This window comes from Kogia breviceps, chromosome 1, assembly GCF_026419965.1.
Source record: "Kogia breviceps isolate mKogBre1 chromosome 1, mKogBre1 haplotype 1, whole genome shotgun sequence".
NCBI lineage: Eukaryota > Metazoa > Chordata > Mammalia > Artiodactyla > Physeteridae > Kogia > Kogia breviceps.
The window spans coordinates 34,446,128-34,470,958 of NC_081310.1; the positions used below are offsets into that span (position 1 = coordinate 34,446,128).

The 24,831-nt window shown below is 40.9% G+C and overlaps 1 protein-coding gene across 1 annotated transcript in view; it reads left to right on the forward strand.

The window, feature by feature from the left end:
- LOC131752068 (negative elongation factor D-like) overlaps window positions 1-24,535 on the forward strand; it is a 32,497-nt gene extending 7,962 nt beyond the window's left edge. The window contains exon 3 of the mRNA XM_067024512.1: window positions 24,095-24,535. Within this exon, the coding sequence (XP_066880613.1) occupies window positions 24,095-24,535 (441 nt within the window). The remainder of the gene's footprint in view (window positions 1-24,094) is intronic.
- Window positions 24,536-24,831: the final 296 nt, after the last annotated feature.

Consider the following 24,831-nt stretch of genomic DNA (forward strand, 5'->3'; position numbering starts at 1 on the left):
ATCCACGTCTCTACAAATGACCCAATTTCATTCCTTTTTATGGCTGAGTAATATTCAATTCTATATATGTACCACATCTTCTTTATCCATTCATCTGTTGATGGGCATTTAGGTTGCTTCCATAACCTGGCTATTGTAAATAGTGCTTCAATGAACACTGAGGTGCATGAGTCCTTTTGAATCATGGTTTTCTCTAGGTATATGTACAGTAGTGGGATTGCTGAGTCATATGGTAATTCTATTTTTAGTTTTTTAAGGAACCTCCATACTGTTCTCCATAGTGGCTGTATCAATTTACATTCCCCCCAACAGTGCAGGAAGGTTCCCTTTTCTCCACACCTTCTCCAGCATTTGTTGTTTGTGGATTTTCTGATGATGCCCACTATAACTGGTGTGAGGTGATACCTCATTGTAGTTTTGATTTGCATTTCTCTAATAATTAGTGATGTTGAGCAATTTTGCATGTGCTTCTTGACCATCTGTATGTCTTCTTTGGAGAAATATCTATTAGGTCTTCTGCCCATTTTTTTTTTTTTTTTTTTCTGTAGTACGCGGGCCTCTCACTGTTGTGGCCTCTCCCATTGCGGAGCACAGGCTCCGGACACGCAGGCTCAGCGGCCATGGCTCACGGGCCCAGCCGCTCAGCGGCATGTGGGATCTTCCCGGACCGGGGCACGAACCCGTGTCCCCTGCATCAGCAGGCGGATTCTCAACCACTGCGCCACCAGGGAAGCCCTGCCCATTTTTTGACTGGTTATTTTTCTTCTTTAATACTGAGCCAGATGAGCAGTTTCTATATTTTGAAGATAAATCTTTTGTCTGTTAAATCATTTGCAAATATTTTCTTCCATTCTGAGGGCTGTCTTTTCATCTTGTTTACAGTTTCCTTTGCCATACAAAAGCTTTTAAGTTTCATTAGGTCCCATTTGTTTATTTGTGTTTAATTTCTATTTCTTTAGGAGGTAGGTCAAAAAAGATGTCGCTGTGATTTATGTCAAAGGGTGTTCTTCTTATGTTTTCCTCTAAGAGTTTTATAATGTCTGGTCTTATATTTAGGTCTTTAATCCATTTTGAGTTTATTTTTGTGTATGGTTTTAGGGAGTGTTCTAACTGTATTCTTTTCCATGTAGCTGTACAGTTTTCTCAGCACCACTTATTGAAGAGACTGTCTTTTCTCCATTGTATATCCTTGCCTCCTTAGTCATAGATTAGTTGACCATAGGTGCGTGGGTTTATCTCTGGGCTTTCTATCCTGTTCAATTGATCTATATGTCTGTTTTTGTGCCAGTACGATGTTGTCTTGATTACTGTAGCTTTGTAGTATAGTCTGAAGTCAGGGATTCTGATCCTTCCAGCTCCGTTTTTCTTTCTCAAGATTGTTTTGGCTATTTGGGGTCTTTTGTGTTTCCATACAAATTGTGAAATTTTTTGTTCTAGTTCTGTGAAAAATGCCATTGGTAGTTTAATAGGGATTGCATTGAATCTGTAGATTGCTTTGGGTGGTATAGTCATTTTCACAATGTTGATTCTTTCAGTCCAAGAACATGGCATATCTCTCCATCTGTTTGTGTCATCTTTGATTTCTTTCATCAGTGTCTTATAGTTTTCTGAGTACAGGGCTTTTACCTCCTTAGGTAGGTTTATTCCTAGGTATTTTATTCTTTTTGTTGCAATGGTGAATGGGATCATTTCCTTAATTTCTCTTTCTGATCTTTCATTGTTAGTGTATAGGAAATCAAGAGACTTCTGTGCATTAATTTTTATCCCACAACTTTACCAAATTCATTGATTAGCTCTAGAAGTTTTCTGGTAGCATCTTTAGGATTATCTATGTATAGTATCATGTCATCTGAAAACAGTGACAGTTTTACTTCTTCTGTTCTGATTTGGATTCCTTTTATTTCTTTTTCTTCTCTGATTGCTGTGGCTAGGACTTCCAAAACTATGTTGAATAATAGAGGCAAGAATGGACATCCTTGTTTTGTTCCTGATCTTAGAGGAAATGGTTTTAGTTTTTCACCATTGAGGACAATGTTTGCTGTGGGTTTGTTGTATATAGCCTTTATTATGTTAAGGTAGTTTCCCTCTATGCCCACTTCCTGGAGAGGTTTTATCATAAATGGGTGTTGAATTTTGTTAATAGATTTTTTGGCATCTATTGAGATGATCATATGATTTTATTCTTCTATTGATTAATATGGTGTATCACATTGATTGATTTGCATATATTGAAGAATCCTTGCATCCCAGGGATAAATCCCAATTGATCATGGTGTACGATCCTTTTAATGTGCTGTTGGATTCTGTTTGCTAGTATTTTGTTGAGGATTTTTGCATCTATATTCATCAGTGATATTGGCCTGTAATTTTCTTTTTTTGTAGTATCATTGGTTTTGGTATCAGGGTGATGGTGGCCTCATAGAATGAGCTTGGGAGTGTTCCTTCCTCTGTGATTTTTTGGAAGAGTTTCAGAAGGATGGGTGTTAGCTCTTCTCTAAATGTTTGACAGAATTAAACTGTGAAGCCATCTGGTCCTGGACTTTTGTTTATTGGAAGAATTTTAATCACAGTTTCAATTTCATTACTTGTGATTGGTCTGTTCATAATTTCTATTTCTTCCTGGTTCAGTCTTAGAAAGTTATGCCTTTCTAAGAATTTGCTGATTTCTTCCCACTTGTCCATTTTATTGGCGTAGAGTTGCTTGTAGTAGTATTTCTGCGGTGTCTTTTGTAACTTCTTTTTTATTTCTAATTTTATTGATTTGAGTCCTCTCCGTTTTTTTCTTGATGAGTCTGGCTAAAGATTTATCAATTTTGTTTATCTTCTCAAAGAACAAACATTTAGTTTTATTGATCTTTGCTATTATTTTCTTTGTTTCTATTTCATTTATTTCTGCCCTGATCTTTATGATTATTTTCCTTCTACTAACTTTGGGTTTTGTTTGTTCTTCTTTCTCTAGTTCCTTTAGGTGTAATGTTAGATTGTTTATTTGAGATTTTTCTTGTTTCTTGAAGTAGGATTGTATGGCTATAAACTTCCTTCTTAGAACTGCTTTTACTGCATCCCATAGGTTTTGGATCATCATGTTTTCATTGTCATTTGTCTCTAGGTATTTTTTCATTTCCTCTTTGATTTCTTCAGTGATCTCTTGGATATTTAGTAACATATTGTTTAGCCTTCGTGTGTTTGTGTTTTTTACGGTTTTTTTTCCCTGTAATTGATTTCTAATCTCATAGTATTGTGGTCGGAAAACATTCTTGATATGATTTTAATTTTCTTAAATTTACCGAGGCTTGATTTGTGACCCAAGATGGGATCTATCCTGAGAATGTTCCATGTACACTTGAGAAGAAAGTGTAATCTGCTTTTTGCAAATGGAATGTCCTATAAATATAATTAAATCTAACTGGTCTATTGTGTCACTTAAAGCTTGTTTTTCCTTATTACTTTTCTGTCTGGATGATCTGTCCATTGGTGTAAGTGAGGTGTTAAAGTCCCCCAGTATTATTGTGTTATGGTTGATTTCCTCTTTTATAGCTTTTAGCAGTTGCTTTCTATATTGAGGTGCTCCTATGTTGAGTGCATATATATTTACAATTGTTATATCTTCTTCTTGGATTGATCCCTTATGTAGCATCCTTCTTTGTCTCTTGTAATAGTCTTTATTTTAAAGTCTAATTTGTCTGACATGAGTATTGCTACTCCAGGTTTCTTTTGATTTCCATTTGCATGGAATATCTTTTTCCATCCCTTCTCTTTCAGTCTGTATGTGTCCCTAAGTCTGAAGTGGGTGTCTTGTAGGTAACATATATATGGGTCATGTTTTTGTGTTCATTCAGCAAGACTGTGTCTTTTGGTTGGACCATTTAATCCATTCGCATTTAAGATAATTATGGATATGTATATTCCTATTACCATTTTCTTAATTGTTTTGGGTTTGTTTTTGCAGGTCCTTCTCTTCTTTTGTGTTTCCCACTTAGAGAAGTTCCTTTACCATTTGTTGTAGAGCTGGTTTTGTGGTGGTGAATTCTCTTAGCTTTTGTCTGTAAAACTTTTGATTTCTCTGTTGAATCTGAATGAGATCCTTGCTGGGTAGAGTAATCTTGGTTGTAGGTTCTTCCCTTTCATCACTTTAAATATGTCCTGCCACTCCCTTCTGGCTAGTAGAGTTTCTGCTGAGAAATCAGCTGTTAACCTTATGGGAGTTCCCTTGTATGTTATTTGTCATTTTTCCCTTGTTGTTTTTAATAATTTTTCTTTGTCTTTAATTTTTGTCAATTTGATTACTATGTGTCTTGGCATGTTTCTCCTTGGTTTTATCCTGCCTGGGACTCTCTGCACTTCCTGGACTTGGGTGACTATTTCCTTTCCCATGTTAGGGAAGTTTTCGATTATAATCTCTTCAGATATTTTCTCAGGTCCTTTCTCTCTTTCTCTTCTCCTTCTGGCACGCCTATAGTGTGAATGTTGGTGTGTTTAATGTTGTCCCCGAGGTCTCTTAGGCTGTGGTCATTTCTTTTCATTCTTTTTTCTTTATTCTGTTCTGTGGCTGTGAATTCCACTATTTTGTCTTCCAGGTCACTTATCCGTTCTTCTGCCTCATTTATTCTGCTATTGATTCCTTCTAGTGCAATTTTCTTTTCAGCTATTGTATTGTTCACCTCTGTTTGTTTTTTAAATCTTCTAGGTATTTGTTCTTTAATTCTTCTAGGTCTTTGTTAAATATTTCTTGCATCTTCTTAATCTTTGCCTCCATTCTTTTTCCAAGGTCCTGGATAAGCTTCACTATCATTATTCTGAATTCTTTTTCTGGAAGGTTGCCTATCTCCACTTCATTTAGTTGTTTTTCTGGGGGGTTATCTTGTTCCTTCACCTGGTACATAGTCCTCTGCCTTTTCATTTTGTCTGTCTTTCTGTGAATGTGGTTTTAGTTCCACAGGCTGCAGGATTGTAGTTTTTCTTGCTTCTGCTGTCTGCCTTCTGGTGGATGAGGCTATCTAAGAGTTTTGCACAAGCTTCCTGATGGGAGGGACTGGTGGTGGGTAGAGCTGGGTGTTGCTCTGGTGAGCAGAGCCCAGTAAAACTTTAATCCACTTGTCTGCTGATGGGTAGGGCTGAGTTCCCTCCCTGTTGGTTGTTTGCCCTGAGGCTACCCAGAACTGGAGGCTACATGTTCCTTGGTGAGGCTAATGGCGGACTCCAGGAGGGCTCATGCCAAGGGGCACTTCCCAGAACTTCTGCTACCAGTGTCCTTTTCCCACAGTGAGCCACAGCTGCCCCGCCCCCTGCAGGAGACCCTCCAACACTAGCAGGTAGGTCTGGTTCAGTCTCCTATGGGGTCACTGCTTCTTCCCCTGGGTACTGATGTGCACACTACTTTGTGTGTGCCCTCCAAGAGTGGAGTCTCTGTTTCTCCCAGTTCTGTCAAAGTCCTGCAATCAAATCCTGCTAGCCTTCAAAGTCTGGTTTTCTGGGAATTCCTCCTCCCATTGACAGACCCCCAGGTTGGGAAGTCTAATGTGGGGCTCAGAACCTTCACTCCAGTGGGTGGGCTTCTGTGGTATAATTGTTCTCCAGTTTGTGAGTCACCCACCTGGCAGTTATGGGATTTGATTTTATTGTGATTGCGCCCCTCCTACCATCTCATTGCAGCTTCTCCTTTGTCTTTGGATGTGGGGTATCTTTTTAGGTGTGTTCCAGTGTCTTCCTGTCAATGATTGTTCAGCAGTTAGTTGTGATTCCAATGCTCTCACAAGAGGGAGTGAGTGCACGTACTTCTACTCTGCCACCTTAGACCAATCTCCCAAAAGTGGATTTATTTAGAGAGAAACACACTCCACAGACAGAGTGTGGGCCATCTCAGAAGGCAAGAGTGGCACCAGGGTATGGGTTGTCAGTTTTTAAAGGGGTAGGTAATTTCATACGCCAAAGAGTGGGAGGAACATTCCAGCTATTTTGGAGAAGGAGTGGGGATTTCCAGGAATTGTGCCACTGTCCCCTTTCTGATCTTTATGGTCGGCCTTAGAACTGTCATGGTGCCTGTGGATGTGTCATTTAGCTTGCTGATGTGTTACAGTGAGTGTGTACTGAGGCTCAAGGTTTAGTGGAAGTCTACTCATCCATCATCTTGGACCTATTTGGTTCTAATCAGTTTATGTTGTGTCCTTGGTCTATGTCATTCTTTTAAAGGTTGTGCCCTGCCCCCTTCCCTTCTGTTTCAGAATCCTGATTCTATTGACTCACTGGTTTGGGCAAGGCACTTGATCCTTCACCTGTAAAGTGGTAAGAGGATCACTTACCTTTTAGGATTCCAATTATGATTAAATGACATAACTTAAAGGGCTCAATATAATATTTAGCATATATTCAGTACTCAGTGAATAATAGCTATTTTTATTCCCTCTGGAAAAGAAGCAGAGGAAATTTAAAAGGCAGAAAAAGAGGAAAAAAGAGAAAAACAATGAAGACAAGCAGGGAAACAAATACCAAAGGAAAGGTAGGTGTGCAGATGAAAGCTCCAGGGGAGTTTTCTGACTTGAAAGTGAACAATGCTGCAGACAGAGATTTGCCATTGATGCTGAAAACTCTGCCTCTGTGCACTGGTGCTGAATCAAATCTCAGAGACAGAGTTTTGGGTGAAGTAGAAAAGAATAGCTTTATTGCTTTGCCAGGCAAAGGGGGACACGGGTAGGCTCTGTGCCCTCAAAAACTGTGTGTCCCAACCCCGGAAGATTTGGTGAGGAGTTTTATAGCAATGGTTCAAGGGTGGGGTTGCTGATAAGATTAGGGTGTGTGCAGGGCCTGCACTCCTTTAATCTGGCCTCAGGTGGTCTCCTAATCTTGATGAATTTCTCTGGTTCCTTTAGTCTGGCCTCGGGTGGTCTTCTGTGGAGGGAATAATGCTAACATCTTCCATTTGTTGGTGGTTTTAGTTCTGTAAAGAGCTCAAAGATATTGTTTTGTGTATCCCTTGAGGCAGTACCAGGACCCTGCCCCAAGGCTGCACTCTTGTTTCTTGGCTGATCCTTCCTTGTCTCTGCCTTCCCTCCCTCACCTGATTAGCAAGTGTTTGAATCTGCCCTTTGGAACTTATGGAAGGTCATGGAGGCTGGAATCTATTCCCTACAAGAAACACAGGGTATGAAAAGTCTTCTGTGCCAAGGAGCCCCACAGGTTCCTGCTTGGTGTCACCATGAACAATATCCTTCACAGAGATCAGTATCTCCCACTGGTTTCCCATCCTACTTCAAATCTGAAGCATACAGTCTCGAGTGAGAAAACATCAGGGAATGTAAATAATGAAAGATATGAGTCATCAAGCAATGGAAAATATGAAGCAAGAAGAAGAAAGAGAAGACATTAATCAAAAAGTGTAAAGAACATGAAGGACAATGAAAGGATAAAGGCAAAGTTAAATTCTTGGTAGTAATACAGACTAGCAGGCAAAGGACCACCAACTGCCTTTATTAATTTAAAAAACAAGCAGATCTTAGTCCTGTTAGTTCTGTAGTTTTGACCTTTAATGTCTTCTTTTTTAGGTTTATGAGTAGGCTGAATCATGAAAAATGCCTAATTTAAAATTGACTTAGCTGCCAATCACCTCTCCTGTGAGAATCAGCTGCCAACTGAACTCTAAAACAAATAAAAATACTTGGATTAATCCATTCAACAACAGAAAAACATATCTCTTTCTTTCTGGGATCTTGGAGACAAAGTAAATTAACTCTGTTAAGGAGAGAGAGCCATATAAAGGGAGCAGCCTTATAAGGGAATGACTGGATTGAGGTCTCCACTGTCAAAGGCACAGAGGGGATTCAATGTAACATTACTTGATTGAAAACATGGTTCAATTATTGGGCCAAGTAGGGTTTTTAGGGGTCACATGTCTTGGATACTATTCCACATCAAACATTTTATTTCTAGGACACAGTGACCGGAAAGGTTTCTCATTCCAACCAATGTAAAAAAAACATGGCGCACTCCTCCCCTAATCCCACACTAGCAACCCTCCTTGGAACAACTTACAAGGTAAAACATCTTTGCAACAAAATATTATTAAGTTTCTCCTTTTAGCCACTTCATTTTTTCTCACTTCAGTGAGATTCTTAACAGGAGCGCAAATGCCCTATTTATTAGGAAAGAACTTGACCCTACACAGAGCAAATACAAACAGCAAAGTTATTCTAACAAACTATGTAAGTTGGTGTTCTCTTCAATCTGCTTTCATTGTGCCTAATTGTTGGCAGGCCTGTAAAGCTTAGGGCCCATGGCATAGGAGGAAAGAAGTGTAGGAAGCCCATGAGTTTCATGCAATCTGGGAGGGATTTCTGGACAGGGAAACATGGATTCCTGGCTCCAAAGGACTTGAATCTCTGGCTGCTTTGGGAAAGTGTCCTGTTTGTGTTGGAGATGTCCCAGGGCAGGCTTTCATTACAGAAATTGAGAGATGTTGCCTTAGGGTTCAGTGCCTTTCCCAGGCTTGTTAAGTGCCATTCACTCATTCCTTCATTCAGTAGGTATTTATAAAACACTTCTGACTCAGAGCTAGGAAGATGTGAGCCAAGGGCAGGCTGCACCTAGGAGTTGTCCTAGGAAATGAAAAGGTCACTGACTCTGACCTTGTATAGGCACAATTGTGTTATAGAGGTTAATAACACAGATATTAATTGGAGTCAGGAAGTTCTGGGTCCTGTCCCACATCCTCCATTTTCTAATATGACCATGGGCACATTATTAACTTGTCTGGGTTTCCAAGGTGAATAATAGTAATTCTGATGTGAATAATTAGTAACAGTAGAGTTATTATGAGCTTTAAATAAGATAATGTTTTCCCTAGCACATTACAGCCTTACACGCTGCCTGACACATTGTAACTGTTATTAGTATTTGATAGTCTAATATCAAGACATATCTCTTCCTTTCATCAGATCCCTAAATTAAAATAAAGAAGCACAGCAACTATTGCCAGTTATAATTTCATCTATAATCAATATCTCCAGAGACCCTTCTCGGTGATGGAGTAGAGCCCAAGCCATCTTGGCCAAAATGTCTCAATCTTTGGGTGTCTGAAAATGGCTTATGTTCACTAAAAATTCTTTTGTTCTCACTGGATTGCCAAGTGCTTTGTGAGTATAAACTGATCCCAAGAGAAACTGATGCCTATTGTCTCCGAGAGGAGCCCTTTTTCTCCACACAGCCCATCCTGCCAAATCCAAGACCACTCCAGGTTCGCTGAGAGTTGAGCACTGCTGAACCTCAGAGTTGAAAGGAGCTTTGGAGGTCATCAATCTCAGGCCTGCTCCATTGCATGAGCCAAACCACAGAGCTAAATAAGACACTTAGGTCAACTGATAATATTTCCTCTCAGTCTCATATTTTTTTTCAGGCTTTCAGATCCTTAGACTTTCATGGAATAGGCTAGTGATTTTGAAGCGCTACCTATGAATTATCATTCAGTAAAGTGAAAAAACAATGGCTCCATTTGGGGGCTCCCCCGCTGTTGTAGATGGCTGACCATCTCTGAACTGGCTGCGGGTTGGTGGGAAAGTGGCAAAAATCCCATTGCTTTTACCATTTATAAGGTAGTAAAAGGTATGCATTTGCTTTGTGTATGCTCTTGGGAAATACATTTCTGCACATAAGTTCATGCAAAGTTTTAGCAAAAACAGCCACAAAAAGGTTCCAAGAAGGGGTGACTAGAAGACAAGGAGAGAGGCCTCCACATCATCCCCGAAGCCGAGATGTAGGAGGAGGTGAAGTACCTTTTCAAATAATAATAATAGAATAATAATAATAGTGATTATAACCAGCTACACCAAGAAGTAAAGGGTTAAGCGGTGTTGTTCATTGTCACATGATGCTGGGAAAGAGCTGAGTAGGAACCTTGGGGCTGGGGAGGAGGCACATCTTGACTGCACATGTGGCCTCTACCACAAACACTTCAAAGTGCCTCCTCAGACCGACATAACATTCTGACGCCGACTGTAAATGCCCTTGACACGCAGAGTGGAAAATATCAAACGCTCCACCAGTCCCCAAAATGCAGTGTCTCTGCACTGGGAAAGGCCTTAATGAGCCTGCAGTGAAGGGGGAGGTTGGGGGCCAGGACTCGGAGCCAGGGAGAGGGGAGGGGGGGTAACGGGTGGTTCTGATTTAAGGCTTGTACAGATGCACGCCGGCGTGTGCAACTCTGCTCAGACTGCTGTGAATCTAAATGCCCCAGGACCTTGCGGAACAGCCCCAAACATCAATTCCAGGCCTTGCTGAGTCAAGACCCTACTGAGACTATTTCCCCTTGCACATTCCAGAGCATATGACTCTTAAGTGGAAGAATTTTCCAGCCCACAGAGCTGTGATTTTTCGCCAAAGAATCTTTGTGCCCTGTTTTCTCCCACACAGTTCCCTTCCATTCTCATGGAGGACACCTTATCACGCTGTCCTCTCTCTGGTAAATTTTCATGATAAAGAAAGTCGGCTGCCTGAAAGGTCTCTCATCCTACCAAGGTGCACCTGCCTTTCTGTGAACAGAGGGTCTTTCCCTGGAGGTCTGTTGTTATCTGCTCCCAGTAAACCTGCTACAAAATAACTCAGGAGAATAGTCCAGACAATGTGGAGGAAGAGGGTGTGTCCCTCTTTAATATCCCATCTTTTCATTATTGGTCCCTTGGGCTGAGTTTGTTCATCCACTCATTCTTTAATTCATTCACGATTTTTGAAACACTGGAGCACATAAAATTTATAAAACACCCTACCCTTTGAAGATATCACTGTATAATAGGGGAAGGGAACATACAAAAAACCAATTACAAATGAGTGTGTACAGTGCTTTAATAGAGGTCTGTTACAAAGTGCCCAAGCACACAGGAGCGAAAGTGAAGAGGTCAGCTCTAGGCATATGGACCTTTCTTGAGGAGACTGTATTTAAGCTGGACCTTGACGAATGCATGGGATTTTAGCAGGCAAAAGAAACAGCCAGTGTAAAGAATTGGGAGAGAGCAAATCCTAGTGAATTTGGGGAAGATGTTCAGTGTGGTTGGAGTACAGGGTGTGAGGGGCAATGATGGTAGATGAGGCTGGGAAGGCACAACATTAAGGGCTCATGTGCCAGGCTGATGCACTCATTACAAAGTCTAAAGGGTTTTTTTTTTTTTTTTTTGCGGTACGTGGGCCTCTCACTGCTGTGGCCTCTCCCGTTGCGGAGCACAGGCTCCAGACGCGCAGGCTCAGCGGCCATGGCTCAAGGGCACAGCCGCTCCGCGGCATGTGGGATCTTCCCGGACCAGGGCACGAACCCGTGTCCCGTGCATCGGCAGGCGGACTCGCAACCACTGCGCCACCACGGAAGCTCAAGTCTAAAGGATTTTAGGTCAAGCTCTGACTTAGAAGGGTAAATCTAGTGGAGTGAAAGATGAACTGGAAAGTGGAAAGGCTGGAGTCTTTCCTGTGTGTGACATGCTCTGTTCATCTTAAGAACATCATTTGCTCATCAGAAAAGATATTTAATTTCTGTTTCTTCCCACGTCTGTTATACTCGCTTGGTGCTGCCCCTCCCAACTCCTTAGAGGTTTAGCATCGAAAACCAGTGTTCTCAAGGCATTTTTCTCCTGCCTTTGGCCGCTGCTCTAGTCTCTACAGATCGTGTGTTCTAGAAGCAAGAATTTCGGGAAGTAACCAAAACCCCTGGTCCATTATAGAGCCACACCCCAGAGGAAATATGGAGGATGGTAGATGAGTTGGCTCTCTCCTCAGGAGAGTAAACACATTCTTATATAAACACAGAGCAAATGCGAAATTTTAGCCAGAAAAATACTCACTTAAAATACATTCTGTTACTAAGCTTATATCAAACAGGCCCAAAGGGACCCATCAGAAGTTTTCTTGCAAATTATATTTACATGGCTTTAGATGGTATGTGGGTGGTTAAAATTCTTCTAGTATAATAACATGGGAACATAAGATAAGTGAATAATAAAAAAGGTAACTGAATCTCCTGTGTTAAGTCCTAAAGTTTTTACAGGTATAATCTTTAGGGAATAAGGAGGAATTAACCCATGAATAGGAAGGGTTCTGGAATGATAGAGACAGTGCTCAGTGGTTTCTCCAGCTTTAATTGTCACTGCTGGAGACAAGACCCCAGAATGCATCAATTGATTTCCCTGATGAAACCATCAGATTTTATGTATTTTGAAAATTGGTGGGAACTGCTGTAAAAATAATTATGTCTTGTTTCTCTCCTCACAGAAAGACTGTAGATGACCAACGTCATTGCTTTGTTTGGAATATTGGCTCTGATTGAAAGTCTTTAGTTAAGATTCAGTGATCTATTATTGGAAACTTGTATAGTCTGGTCTAGATGTACTGACCACATTGAATATGCTCTTTTGATCTATCTCACCATCTGTATCATTTACACACTGCTCTACAAGTTATAGAACACAAGTTAGTGTGCTATGACTTTTATATGCATCATGTCATTTAAATCAATCTTACAACAACCCTGTGATATAAGTTCTACTATTAGCTCTATTTTACACGTGTGGACACTGAAGGCTCAGAGGGATAAAGTTAACTTGGAGTTCCCAAGGAGCAGAAATGAGATTCTAATCCAGATCTGACTCACCATACTACATGGCACGCTGATATTTCTAAAGGACACTAAAGGCTGTTACCTGAGTATGGGGGCAGGGAAAGGGACTAGATTGGGTTTAACTCAATCAAGTGGCCTGGGTGAGTGAGGGACAGACTCAGAGAGGTACCACAATATTCATCTCCGTTCTCTTTGGTGTGGGCTCTACTTTTGACTCTCTTGGGTGCTAAAGGCAATAGGGCACTGTTATCCCTGGACTTGGAGTTGCGTCTGTAGAGCCAAACAAAATCACCAACTCAATAGGCTCAACGTCTGAAAGCAATTATGCTGGGCCCAAAAAATAAGTGAGTAGCAGGTAAAACAGAATTTAATAATGTCTATTTAATTTCTAAATCCATTCCTTGCTTTTCCAAAATACTATATATGTATATATGTTCTGTGTTTTAGCAAGGGAGGTGTTTTACCACGATTCTATTCCTCAAAGAAGCTGCTCCTGTTGGACAACTTCTCTGGGAGTTAGTGCAACATGCAGGCTGTCCTTGAGCTCTTAGCACCGTTCTCAGCTCTTACTTTATTATTATTATTTTTTTTTGTGTGGTACGCGGGCCTCTCACTGTTGTGGCCTCTCCCATTGCAGAGCGCAGGCTCCGGACGCACAGGCTCAGCGGCCATGGCTCACGGGCCCAGCCGCTCTGCGGCATGTGGGATCTTCCCGGACCAGGGCACGAACCCGTGTCCCCTGCATCGGCAGGCGGATTCTCAACCACTGCGCCACCAGGGAAGCCCTCAGCTCTTACTTTAAATGGTCCAGAAGGGCACACAGAGCCCCCAAAGGGCCACCTTGCTCTCCACCACGGAGTCTAAGGAAGAGCCTTCAGTGCTGTTCTACTCTCTCACCTGCTGTTCCTGACATGAGCAGAGGAAAATTGAAATTGTAAACTTGGTTGTGGTGAGTATCTTTACATGGCAAGTAGATTTGAAAGGAACCCAAACAAATGCCCTGCTTCCTCTAGGAAGAAATAATGCCCAGTTTGCAAGAAAAGAGTGAGGTGACAATTGATCTTGTTTCCCATATTGTTCCAACAGCGATTCTAATCCAACAGGTCCCTTGCAATGGCATGACATCAGTGTTTTAGGTTGGAATAGGAAATTGGGACAGGGACTTCCCTGGTGGTGCAGTGCTTAAGAATCCACCTGCCAATGCAGGGAACACAGGTTCGAGCCTTGGTCCGGGAAGATCCCACATGCCTTGGAGCAACTAAGTCTGTGTGCCACAGCTATTGAGCCTGTGCTCTAGAGCCCACAAACCACAACTACTGAAGCCTGTGCGCCTAAAGCCTGTGCTCCACAACAAGAGAAGCCACCGCAATGAGAAGCCCGTGCCCCACAATGAAGAGTAGCCCCTGCTCACTGCAACTAGAGAAAGCCCATGCACAGCAATGAAGACCCAGAGCAGCCAAAAATAAATTAATAAAAAAAATTGGGACATAAGAGGACACGATTACCTGGAGGTCCTCAAGACACCTCACCTTCCCTCTATGAATGTATTCCTTTGCCCATATGTCCTTGATTAGTGAATGGTCCCACCATATACCCAGACAACTGTGTAGGAACCCCAGATTCTTCTTTCTATCTTATCTCCCAGTAAGTCTTTTTATTTTCCTCCTGAATATCTCTTTTCTCTACCTTCTTCTTTTCACCACTGTCAAAATCCTCTTTATTAATCTCACCCCCCCCCCGCCCATCCTACACACTGCTGCCAGAATGATGCCATGACCTCCCCCATCATGTTTTCCTGAAGGTCCCATCTTCCTCTACTTGTCCACCACCTCCCTTTGCTCACTTCTGCCTCTGAGTCTTGCAGCAATGTGTCTGCTTGGTGGAACTCATTTCACCTTGGAAACCATAGCTATAAGGAAGTCTGGAAAATATCTCCTTATTTTCCACTATCCCAACCTCTGAAGTACAGGAAGGCACATGAGGAGGCTGGAGTGGGTGTTGAGAGAACAAGTATGAAGTATTTGCCACTCCGCCAACTCAGCTTTACCTGTGGTTCTTTGTGTCAGAGCTGTCACTGTTCAGAATTGGTGGAGACAAACAGCAATGGGAATATATAGCGGAGTTTGTTTCATGCACATGATGCTGAGGGAGAAAAACTTACAGAGTATAGGAAATAGAGGAAACAGAACAATCATTAGCATTTAGAAGACCTCAAAAATAATAGCAAATACCAACTAGCTGTAGTGGATCCAATAACTGAGTAATTTCAACAGCATCCTAACTGGTTTCCTATTACTATCCCTGTCTCCTTCAATCGCATCTCTACACAGTGATCAAAGTGACCTGATAAAACCTAAGGTAGATCAAGGTGCTCTTCTGCTCAAAACTCCCCAGTGACATCCCTTCTCATTCCCTTCGCTCAGAGAAAAGCCATAATCCTCCATCTGCCATTCTGCCCCTTTGTTCATCCAACGTGCTGGGTACACTCCACCTTGGCCCTTGCTCTGCTGCTCTCTTTGCCTGGAGGTAAAGGTACCTGTTCCCAAATGTCAGCTTCTCAGTAAGTCCTTCACTCACTACCTTACCTCGAATTGCATCCCCCAGCTTCCCTTAACTTCCTACCGATCTTCCTCTTTATTTTCTCTTTAGCATTTGTTTCCAGTGGACCAAACGTTTCTTGTTTAAATCGTCCCTCTCCATCCCCTCAAATGTAAGCTCAATATAGGTAGAGATTGTTATACCCCTTTTTCACTACTATCTCCACAGACACCAGCACAGTGCCTGGTGCATGATAGGTGCTTCATGAATATTTATTGAATCAAGGAATAAATGAACAGGCTGGTTAAGTGAAAGAACTTTGGGATGGATGAAAAAATAAAAAAACTTTTCCCATAGAGAGACCAAATGTAAAAAAGCGTTTTCTAAAAAGGCATAAAGGGAATTTTCTAAAACCCCTTTCCTTCTGGGGTACGGCTGGGGGCAAGACTGTGGAGGTGCTTTTTCTGCCAGCCACCTACTACTAGAGAACCCTTGGGGCTGACAGAGCTCTGGTGGGGAAGGAACACTATCCTGGGAGCCAGGAGGGCAGGCTCTAGCCCTGCCTCTGCCTCTAGCTAGATAAGTTTGGGGAAGCCCTTTCTGCTCACTTGGGCCCTGATTTTACTGGTGGAGAAACTTAGGCTGCTATGGGCTCTGACTTTCTTCCCTGGTGGATTGCACCGAAAGAACAATTCATTGATAAGTGATTTAAACTCTGTGGGTGTATCTCCAAGACTCAAGAGCTACATTTTTAGCCTATGAATTTCCTCCAGAAGTGCTTGTGGCAGCAGAAATTTCTCCACTCCACCCCATGGAGCGGGGCTGTGTCCACTGGGCTGTAGCCTCTGCCAGCTCATGTTAACAGTCAGAGCTCATGAGGATGTCTGTGGCCTGCCTCTTTAGGACACCGTGTTCCATCTACTGCAGCAATCTTGTGGTCCAATTTTTATTTCTACTTTAAATACACAAGCTTTCTCTACACATTTCACGTGAGTATCTTGAGGGAATCCAGGGACATTTTTCTTTAACCTGCCTGAAATTTGTTTTGGCAGAAGTTCTGAAGGCTGAAGTCTTGAGAGATTTGGGTTTTGCTAAATTATAGACATAATTTCAGTGAGGCTAAATAGCTCAGGCAAAAATTGGAGTGCCCTCCCATCATTTCTGCCCGTGAAACTCTACCCATCCTGCAAGGCCTGACTCTAGTGCTGTCTCATCCAGAGAGCTTTCCCAGGTCATCAGAACTAGAAGGGCATTCTCTTCTCCCCGAGGCTGTGTGCTGGCAGAGCATGTAAAGAGAGGCGGGACAGATAAGAGTTTGAATCCCAGATCTTGCTAGTGGATAACCTTGACCAAGTTTCCCAATTTCTCTAAGCCTCAGATTTCTCAATTGTACATGGTGATAGTGAAAATAGTAGTGAGTAACATTTATCGAATGCTTACTGTCAAGCACTATGTTAGATATTTTACATCATCTATTTTACTCAATCCTCTTAAGAACCCTGTGGGACAAGACATTTTATTATGTCTTCTCTATATATGAGGAAATTGAAGGTAAAAATGAAATGATAATTAATATCTCACTGAGTGATGAAGAATAAATTTAAAAAATATGGATATGGCATTCATTAAGCACTTAATAAATGTAAGTTCCTTCTCCACTGTATTCATTAAACCAGCTTGGGTATGTCATTCTCACAACACTTACCCTGTGTTGCCTTATATTATGACTCTGTAGAAGTAGTGAGATGTACAGGATGGGAAGTAAGAGCCTGAGCTCTAACCATTGGACAGGTTACTTAATTTTTGTGAACGCTGATCTCCTTAACTATAAAATAGGAGGAGGAAAAAAATAAAAATAAAATAAAATAAAATAGGAGGAATGCTACTGTGAAGGTTCATCGAACTGATATATAATCTAAAATAATGCCTGGCACACAATAGCTTTTATGATTATTATTTATCAAGAATGTTAAAAACTATATTCCTTTTCAGTTTGAAGTTACCTGAGAAATAAAACAGGTCTTTTCCATTGTTGTACCCCTTTGTGACCTCATCCTGTGTCTTGTATGTTACGAAATTACTTCTCAAAGGGCACCCAAAGTGGCACCTGAATTAGAATGTCCTGAAAGCTTGATTAAAGGAAAATTCCTGGGCACCTCCCCAAACTCAATGGAGTATGATCTCTGGCAGTGACCCAGGATTTTATATTTTACCAATCTCCTCAGGTAAGTTCTATGGACCCTGATGTTTGAGGACCACTCTACTCAGGACACCAAATATATATGAGTGAAATAGACAAGTGGATGGATGATCAAAGCAATTTTTTTTTTCCTATGTGGCACAGCTTGCATGATCTTAGTTCCCCGACTAGGGACTGAACCCCGGGGCCACGGCATTGAAAGCACCGAGTCACCGGACTGCCAGAAAAGTCCCCAAAGCAATTTGTTTAAGTATGCATTTTCCAAAAGTAATGGAAAGAAAAATTACCAATAGTGCTAATAATTTTGGGTTAAAAAGATTCTGTCTTGCTCTTCAACATACAGTTTTGGATCCCACTTACTCATTTGGCTTATTCTTGCCCCAAATGCTCCTTCAGTCCATTTCCTTGAGGAGGTGGAGTAGTTCTCTGTTGAGGCACAGGTCTTCAATAGACTCTGAAAATTTCCTAAGAACTGTGAATCTCCCGCTGACTCCTCAGCAACATAGACTTACCCACGCTCTGGATGCCTGCCTGTAAGTATCCTAAATCTCTATCGAGATGAATTATATTAATGGAGACTATAAGAAAACAAACACCTCCAAACTTTCAGAACTTTTAATTGGGATCAAAGTCTTTTCAGCCTCAACATTTTAGCAAAGAAAATGAAATCTTGAGTTACATGAATCATATGAATCATATACATAGACATTTTGGATTTATTTTTTATCCCAAGTTTCTTTTCTAAGGACATTTCTTAAAGCACCGCTAAACAAAAGATTATTTTTCTATAAAGACTTGTCACACCAACATCTCAGTAGAAATGCCGCCCCTTTAGAAATAAAAAGGAGGGAAGACAGAAAGTGATGTGGTCAGCAGAGTAGTAAATTAAATTCACCTGGCAGAGTTTGTTCTTCAGGTCTGAAACATGTAAAAGAACACATTTCTAGTGAATGAAAAAAAAAAAAAAATCCACAGAAAGAAAGACCAGTTCTGAAACATGAAAAGAGAGGTTACTGTTACCAAACCCTGACTCCAGCGTAAATGGCAGGCTCGGGTTAAGAGTCATAGTCCCTGGGTAATTTCCATACCAAATGTGCAAAATTTTACAAGCCGAAACAAAAGCTCTCAAGACCAACAAAGCCCAAGCTAATTTAATTTCTCCCACAGAAAAGAAAGATGATAACAACCTAGAATTGAATACTTTTGTCATTAAAAGTTGCTATATTTTACATTTTTAGTTGAGTTGGGTAGTAAAAAACTACACACTAATATATCTTCTTCCAGGAGGTAGTAACTGCAATATGCTTAAGAGCTCAAAGTCAAAAGTTCTATAGCGTTTGTGTAGCATCTGCACTAGCATATTTCTTACCCAGTAAAGCCTCAATTTCTTCATCTGCAAAACTAGAAACAGACCTGTCCTTTTTTCAAAGGGTGGTTGTGAGGATTAAATGTTAAAATGTCTATAAAGCTCTTAGCACAGTTCACTGCACACTGTAAGACCTTAATAAATGCTAATTGTTGTAATTATACAAGCTTCAGCCTGGAGACAAAGATTTCTACCTTTATTGGAATGAATAACGGATGCTCATGACCTCAATAATAATGAGATATTAGGTTGTGTATCCCTGGCAGAGGAACTAAAGCAAAAGTGGAGACTAAATAACGTGGAAGAAAAGCCAGTTCCTTGAGCAGCAGCAGGTAATTGATGTACACTAGTTGGATATATCTTAAAGGAGATGGTACTTCTAGACATGCCTCATGTCACCAAGAAGCTCTATGCCAACAATAAATTATTGTCATGTATTTAGACAATAATGCCGAATGCAACACCAGATTTATCTGAGTTCTAGTTTTAGGAAAAATAGCCATCTGTTAACTCCTTTTTCTCTGAGGAATACAAAACACTTTGTATGAATATTTACATTTTCAAAGATTATATTGTGTTAGTGAGGGAGTGGGGAATATTAATTTCTATTTTCTATAGGGTAGAAGCAGGCCCAAGAAGATAAAACTGCTCTCATAAAATCACATAACTGAAACAGAACTTCAGTCTCTTAATACTAAATTTCAAACTCAATCCAGTACAGCTCACTGCATTTCACATGGGCTTCACGTGCACAGTAGCTCTGCTTCTTCTTGGTTTCATTTTCAAGAGTAATAATTCATAAATTTCAACCAGTTTCATGGTTTTCCCCATCACTGGCTCTCTGGACATGTTCAGGGTGTTTGTCTTTTCGGCTTCAACGTAAATGCTATGCAGGTGTGAGCCTTGTGCTGGGCAGAATTGGAAAGCAGTGCGGTCATGAAGACTCTGGGGAACCACACTCTTGGTTTTTCATTACAAGTGAGCCAAGCTGGGATCAAATCTGAGATCTGAGGGAGAAGGACCTGAATCACTGGAAGTGGCCTCAGCGTCCAAGCAGGATGTATCAGGTGTGGTTGGAGGAAACTTGAGGATCAGAGAGATGGCTGTCCTGAAAGAAGCGCCAGTCCATGGAGAACATTTTATGCCTGGCAAACGGGTGTGGGGATTTGAGATAATGATCAGTCAAGAGGAGAGAGCTGAGCTAGAAGAATCTTCTAGAAGCTGAGAGGTCATTAACACAATGCCTATAGTGTTAAAACAAACAAACAAAAACTAGAATCCATAAAGAAATGGTGGCCCTATAAGACACAGGTAGAAAGTAAATGAAATAAGAGAAAAAAACTTTTTGGTTCCAGCTTTAGTCATCAGTTCCTTTTCTTAGAAATAACAAACGTGTATTTCTTGAAAAACATACCTTAGGGAAACAATCAGAAATGCAGCAAAGATTTCTGTTAGAAGATGTTCATCATTGTGCTATTCATGTTAGTAAAATAATGGAAGAAAATGTAACACTCAACAATAGGAAAATTTAAAATAATTTAAATATTTTCTTGATACAATAAATATTGATACAGTGAAATAGTAGACATCCATTAAATAACAAGTTTCCAAAGAATGTTTTATCACAATATTATATTTAAGTGAAAAAGTAGGACATAAAACTGTGCACACAATATGGTTTTAATTATGTAAAAGAAACACAAAGACACACACACACACACACACACACACACACAAAGATTGGAAGTAAATACACCATAAAGGAAACAATGATACTCTATCTCTGGGTGATGAACTTCTTGGAGATTTTATATTCTTCTTTGCTTAAATTTTTAAAAGACTTAAAAATACAACTCACATATCTTTTCAATAATCTGAAGAAATATTATCTGAAGAAAGATGATGTGACAAACCCACATAGAAAAATGGTCAATGTGCCTGGCAACCACTTTTTTCTACTAAAACGACTTGTGCATTCTAAACCTGGAGAAAAACAATTTCAAATTAATCTTCTGCAACACACTCCCATGGCTACCTTGATTCAAACTTTCAGAAATTCACAAAGACCACGCCACTCAGCTGGCCTCAGGAATGCAGATGTCTGAGTCATTTCCCTTTGGCCATGTGGGGAACATCATCCCCATATATCCAGAGCTGTAAGCAGGCCAAGTCCTGTCATTTTCTGTGGGCAAAGGGAGGGAAGGAGCTACGTGATGGCATGCATAGAATCACGTATCATCTCTTGTGCCATTACGTCTTACCAGCTTTCTGAAGGCACAAACGTTTCAATGCTCTGTTCATATTTTCCTCTCAAGAATGTGACCAAAATCTGATGTGTGTAGAAAATGTCTATTTAGTCTCCCTTCCTCGGCATTCTCCCCAGTCATTCAAATATGTGGTAGGAAAAGAAAACTGATTTGCTTTACAACTTTTTAATTCTCTGCATTGAATTCTCTCTAGTTATTGTTTATTTGGCTTTGAAATGGTCTCCTTTTGAGAGATGAGCATTTGCATACACTGCAGATAGGATTATGAATTGGTATAATATTTTGTGGGAGATCTCTTAATGATAAACAAACACATATAGACGTGTACATATAACTTTACCTATATATATTAAGAGTCTTGAAAATATCTTTAAAGTACACTTTCACTCCAAACTGCCACTTATAATCGGTCAAAAGAAGATAGTTTAAAATTTCTTCCCATTTTGATACTATTGTTCTCACATGAAATTTGGTTTAAATAACAACAGTGAACATCATGTGTCATCGGCAACTTTTGCATAAAACTACGAAGCTCTGAGAAAGGTAAAAAGAAACCAACATCTGTTGAGAATTTTCTGTGTGCCAGACATTTTCCCAAGCTTATCTTACTTAATTCTCAAGCTGAGATAGATGACGGACAGCTTCTCTTTAATCCCCCTTGTCCTGTAAGCCCTTTGCACTGGAATATAATTCTTCTGGAACATTTTCTCACAAGGTTCTCATACAAAGTGATTGATACCATCCTGTTTTCTTCAAAACCTTGATGATCAACTGATTGCTGAGGTTGGGACTGGAAACTATCTTATGATGGTGGGATAGGGGTCTTTGAAGGCATCTCAAGCAACACCACGGTGAGGAAGCACAAAGACTTCCGGAAAGGAAATAGTTCATGGGACCAAGAATCCATGTGTAAGATATAACTTTCATTCAACCTAGCCTCAGAAAGGTGTAAACAGATATTTCTACCAGAATTTATCCTTCATTTTGAATCTAATCATTGTACCATATTACATGAGAAAATGCACCAAATTACAAAAAAATATAACTTTTCCTCTAATGGGTTAAATTACCAGAAAGTTTATGAAATGGAGGACATGAACATTAATTCCACCTTCTCTAAGTTTAGGAAATTTAATCTTTTTGAACTGATTTGATAGTTTTGTTTTGGCTTTTAAGGTCCTTTGCTCTTTTTCTAATCTAGTATTTATAAGGAAAGAAAGACTTGATTTTTATAAATTCCTTCCTCCATTATTTAAAAATACCCTGAGTCTTCCCAGGAGTTGAGGTAAAAAATAAGGTTTCATATAGACGTCTTTCTTCTAATGACCACAGAAGTGGAGTTTAACATTTAGGAAACATGTACCTTATTTTCTCTGGAGTGTTATTTATTAGGAATGCATCATTAGTCACTTCATGGAGAATGTTTCCAAGACAAAGTGGCTGGATAATATCTTAACTGCTGTTTGATGCGATTAAAAAAATCCTTTACAATTATAGGGCAGAAAAATAATGCAAGCTTCATTTAGGCAAAGCTTTTTGGCCTAGACAACTTTTAGAACTGAGTGACCCAGGGAAGGTCTGGAACTTCACTTAAGTGAACATGAAAACTGTCATTATAATTGACACCTGGGTTTGGTACATAAAAGCTGTGAGAAAAGAACACAATTACAGATCACAATAGGACAAGATAGATTCCCTGTATATATTGCTCTTCACCCAACACTTTTATCATTACCAAGATGAGTACATAAATCACTCCCTGATAATTCTTCATATGTTCCCCAGATTGTAGTTCATTTTCCTGAGCCTCAACTTATTGTACTTTGCTGGACCGTAAGACCAGAATGTGATATTGAAACCAGGCCCATATTCTTCAGAGCTCTACTATTTATATTACTCAACCTCCGTGGTCGTGCTGAGTGCCAAATCTATAGAATGCTTCCACCCCCATCAAAAACTTCCTGGATTTTTAAGCAAGATGATACCCTTTATTACTTCTTAGTGGCTCATATACAATTTAGGGAAACCCTCAAGAAGTCTATTCACCTTGCCTAGTTCTGGTTACTTCAGAATCCATACCGTATAACACACATAGTGGTTCTGTGACAGAAAGATCCTGAAGCTGTGTGGGACCAGGTATATATGTTGTCCTGACAGCTGAAGTGTGCTCTTAACTCTTAGGGAACGTGCTATGATTGTGGCCGAGTATACACAGATCATTAGCTTTTTTTCCCTCCTAGGTAAAAAATAATCACTAACTGTGATCTTTTCCCCGAGTTTAACTTGAAAGACAGGCAGAAAGAACACTGCTAAGAACAAAAGCACTTCTAGGCCTGGAGAAGGGAATGGTGGAGAAAAGAGGTAGCCTTTTTAAAAGTCTCTTGAGTTGCAAGTGGAGGCACAAAGGAAGCCAGAATCAAAGAGATTCTTTCATAAAACTGGTAATAATTATTATTGGTTATAATTTAAATACTTGATTGCACCAATGTAGTCAAAGAAAGCTGTGGTTTGGTCGTGTCTCCAGAAATTACAGAATATAAAACAAAGTTGGAAAGTTGCAAATGGACCTGATTTTGTAAAAGGAAGCAAGAGCATTTGAAATTTAAATAGCAGTCATGGAAATTATTTTGCAAAATAATTTATTAGGGGAAGCAGAAAGAAATCTGAATGAAAAAGAATAAGGTATCACATGCGTTTTTTACAAAACAACATAAAAGGGAGCTTTCAGGACGCCTTCCAGGATGTAGTAATAAGAATCGGTAATATAATGCAGGGATTGGGCCTGATGGGTGGAAGCAGGAAAATAAGTAAACAGTTACACATTAGAATAGATTTCCTCTTAGGGGTGAGGAGCCAAGTGACAGCTTTTGCAGTGAGACCACCATATTCTTGACATCCCTTGTCTCCATCAAGAAGCTGCAGACGGGGCTTCCCTGGTGGCGCAGTGGTTGAGAGTCCGCCTGCCGATGCAGGGGACGCGGGTTCGTGCCCCGGTCCGGGAGGATCCCACATGCTGCGGAGCGGCTGGGCCCGTGAGCCATGGCCGCTGGGCCTGCGCGTCTGGAGCCCGTGCTCCGCAGCGGGAGAGGCCACAACAGTGAGAGGCCCGCGTACCACGAAAAAAAAAAAAAAAAAAGAAGCTGCAGACGGACCACACCCCGGTGCACCTGGCACTGCTGGACGAGATCAGCACCTGCTACCAGCTCCTCCACCCTCAGGTCCTGCAGCTGCTGGTGAAGCTCTTCGAGACGGAGCACTCCCAGCTGGACGTGATGGAGCAGTTCGCGTTGAAGAAGACCCTTCTGGACAGGATGGTGCACCTGCTGAGCCAGGGCTACGTGCTCCCCGTGGCCCACAAGTGTCTGGAGAAGCTGGACACTGACATCTCCCTCATTCGCCACTTTGTGACTGAGGTGCTCGACGTCATCGCACCCCCCTACACCTCTGACTTCGTGCAGTTTTTCCTTCCTATCCTGGAGAACGACAGCATCGCCGGCACCATTAAAACAGAAGGTGAACACGACCCTGTGACAGAGTTTATAGCTCACTGCAAGTCTAACTTCATCTTGGTGAACTGATTCAGAGCATCCTCCAGAGCAGGAGCAGAACATTGCAGGAGACCCGCTGTGGAGAAACCCTTTCCAGAAGCTATTGTTGAAGAGGCCCAGTCAGCATCTTGGAAATGGGCTCTGGTGGGAGGAGGTGGATAACTTTTTAAAAAAGGAACATGTTAGCAGTGTAATGACCATTAGGAACAGTCCCCTCGCCTCGTGAGTCCAGGGCTGCCCCCAAGTCCTGTTTACAGTATTCATTTCCCCCAGTAGTGGAACTAGGTCCTGTTACCTCTTGGGATGTAGCCAACTGTCAGCCCCGG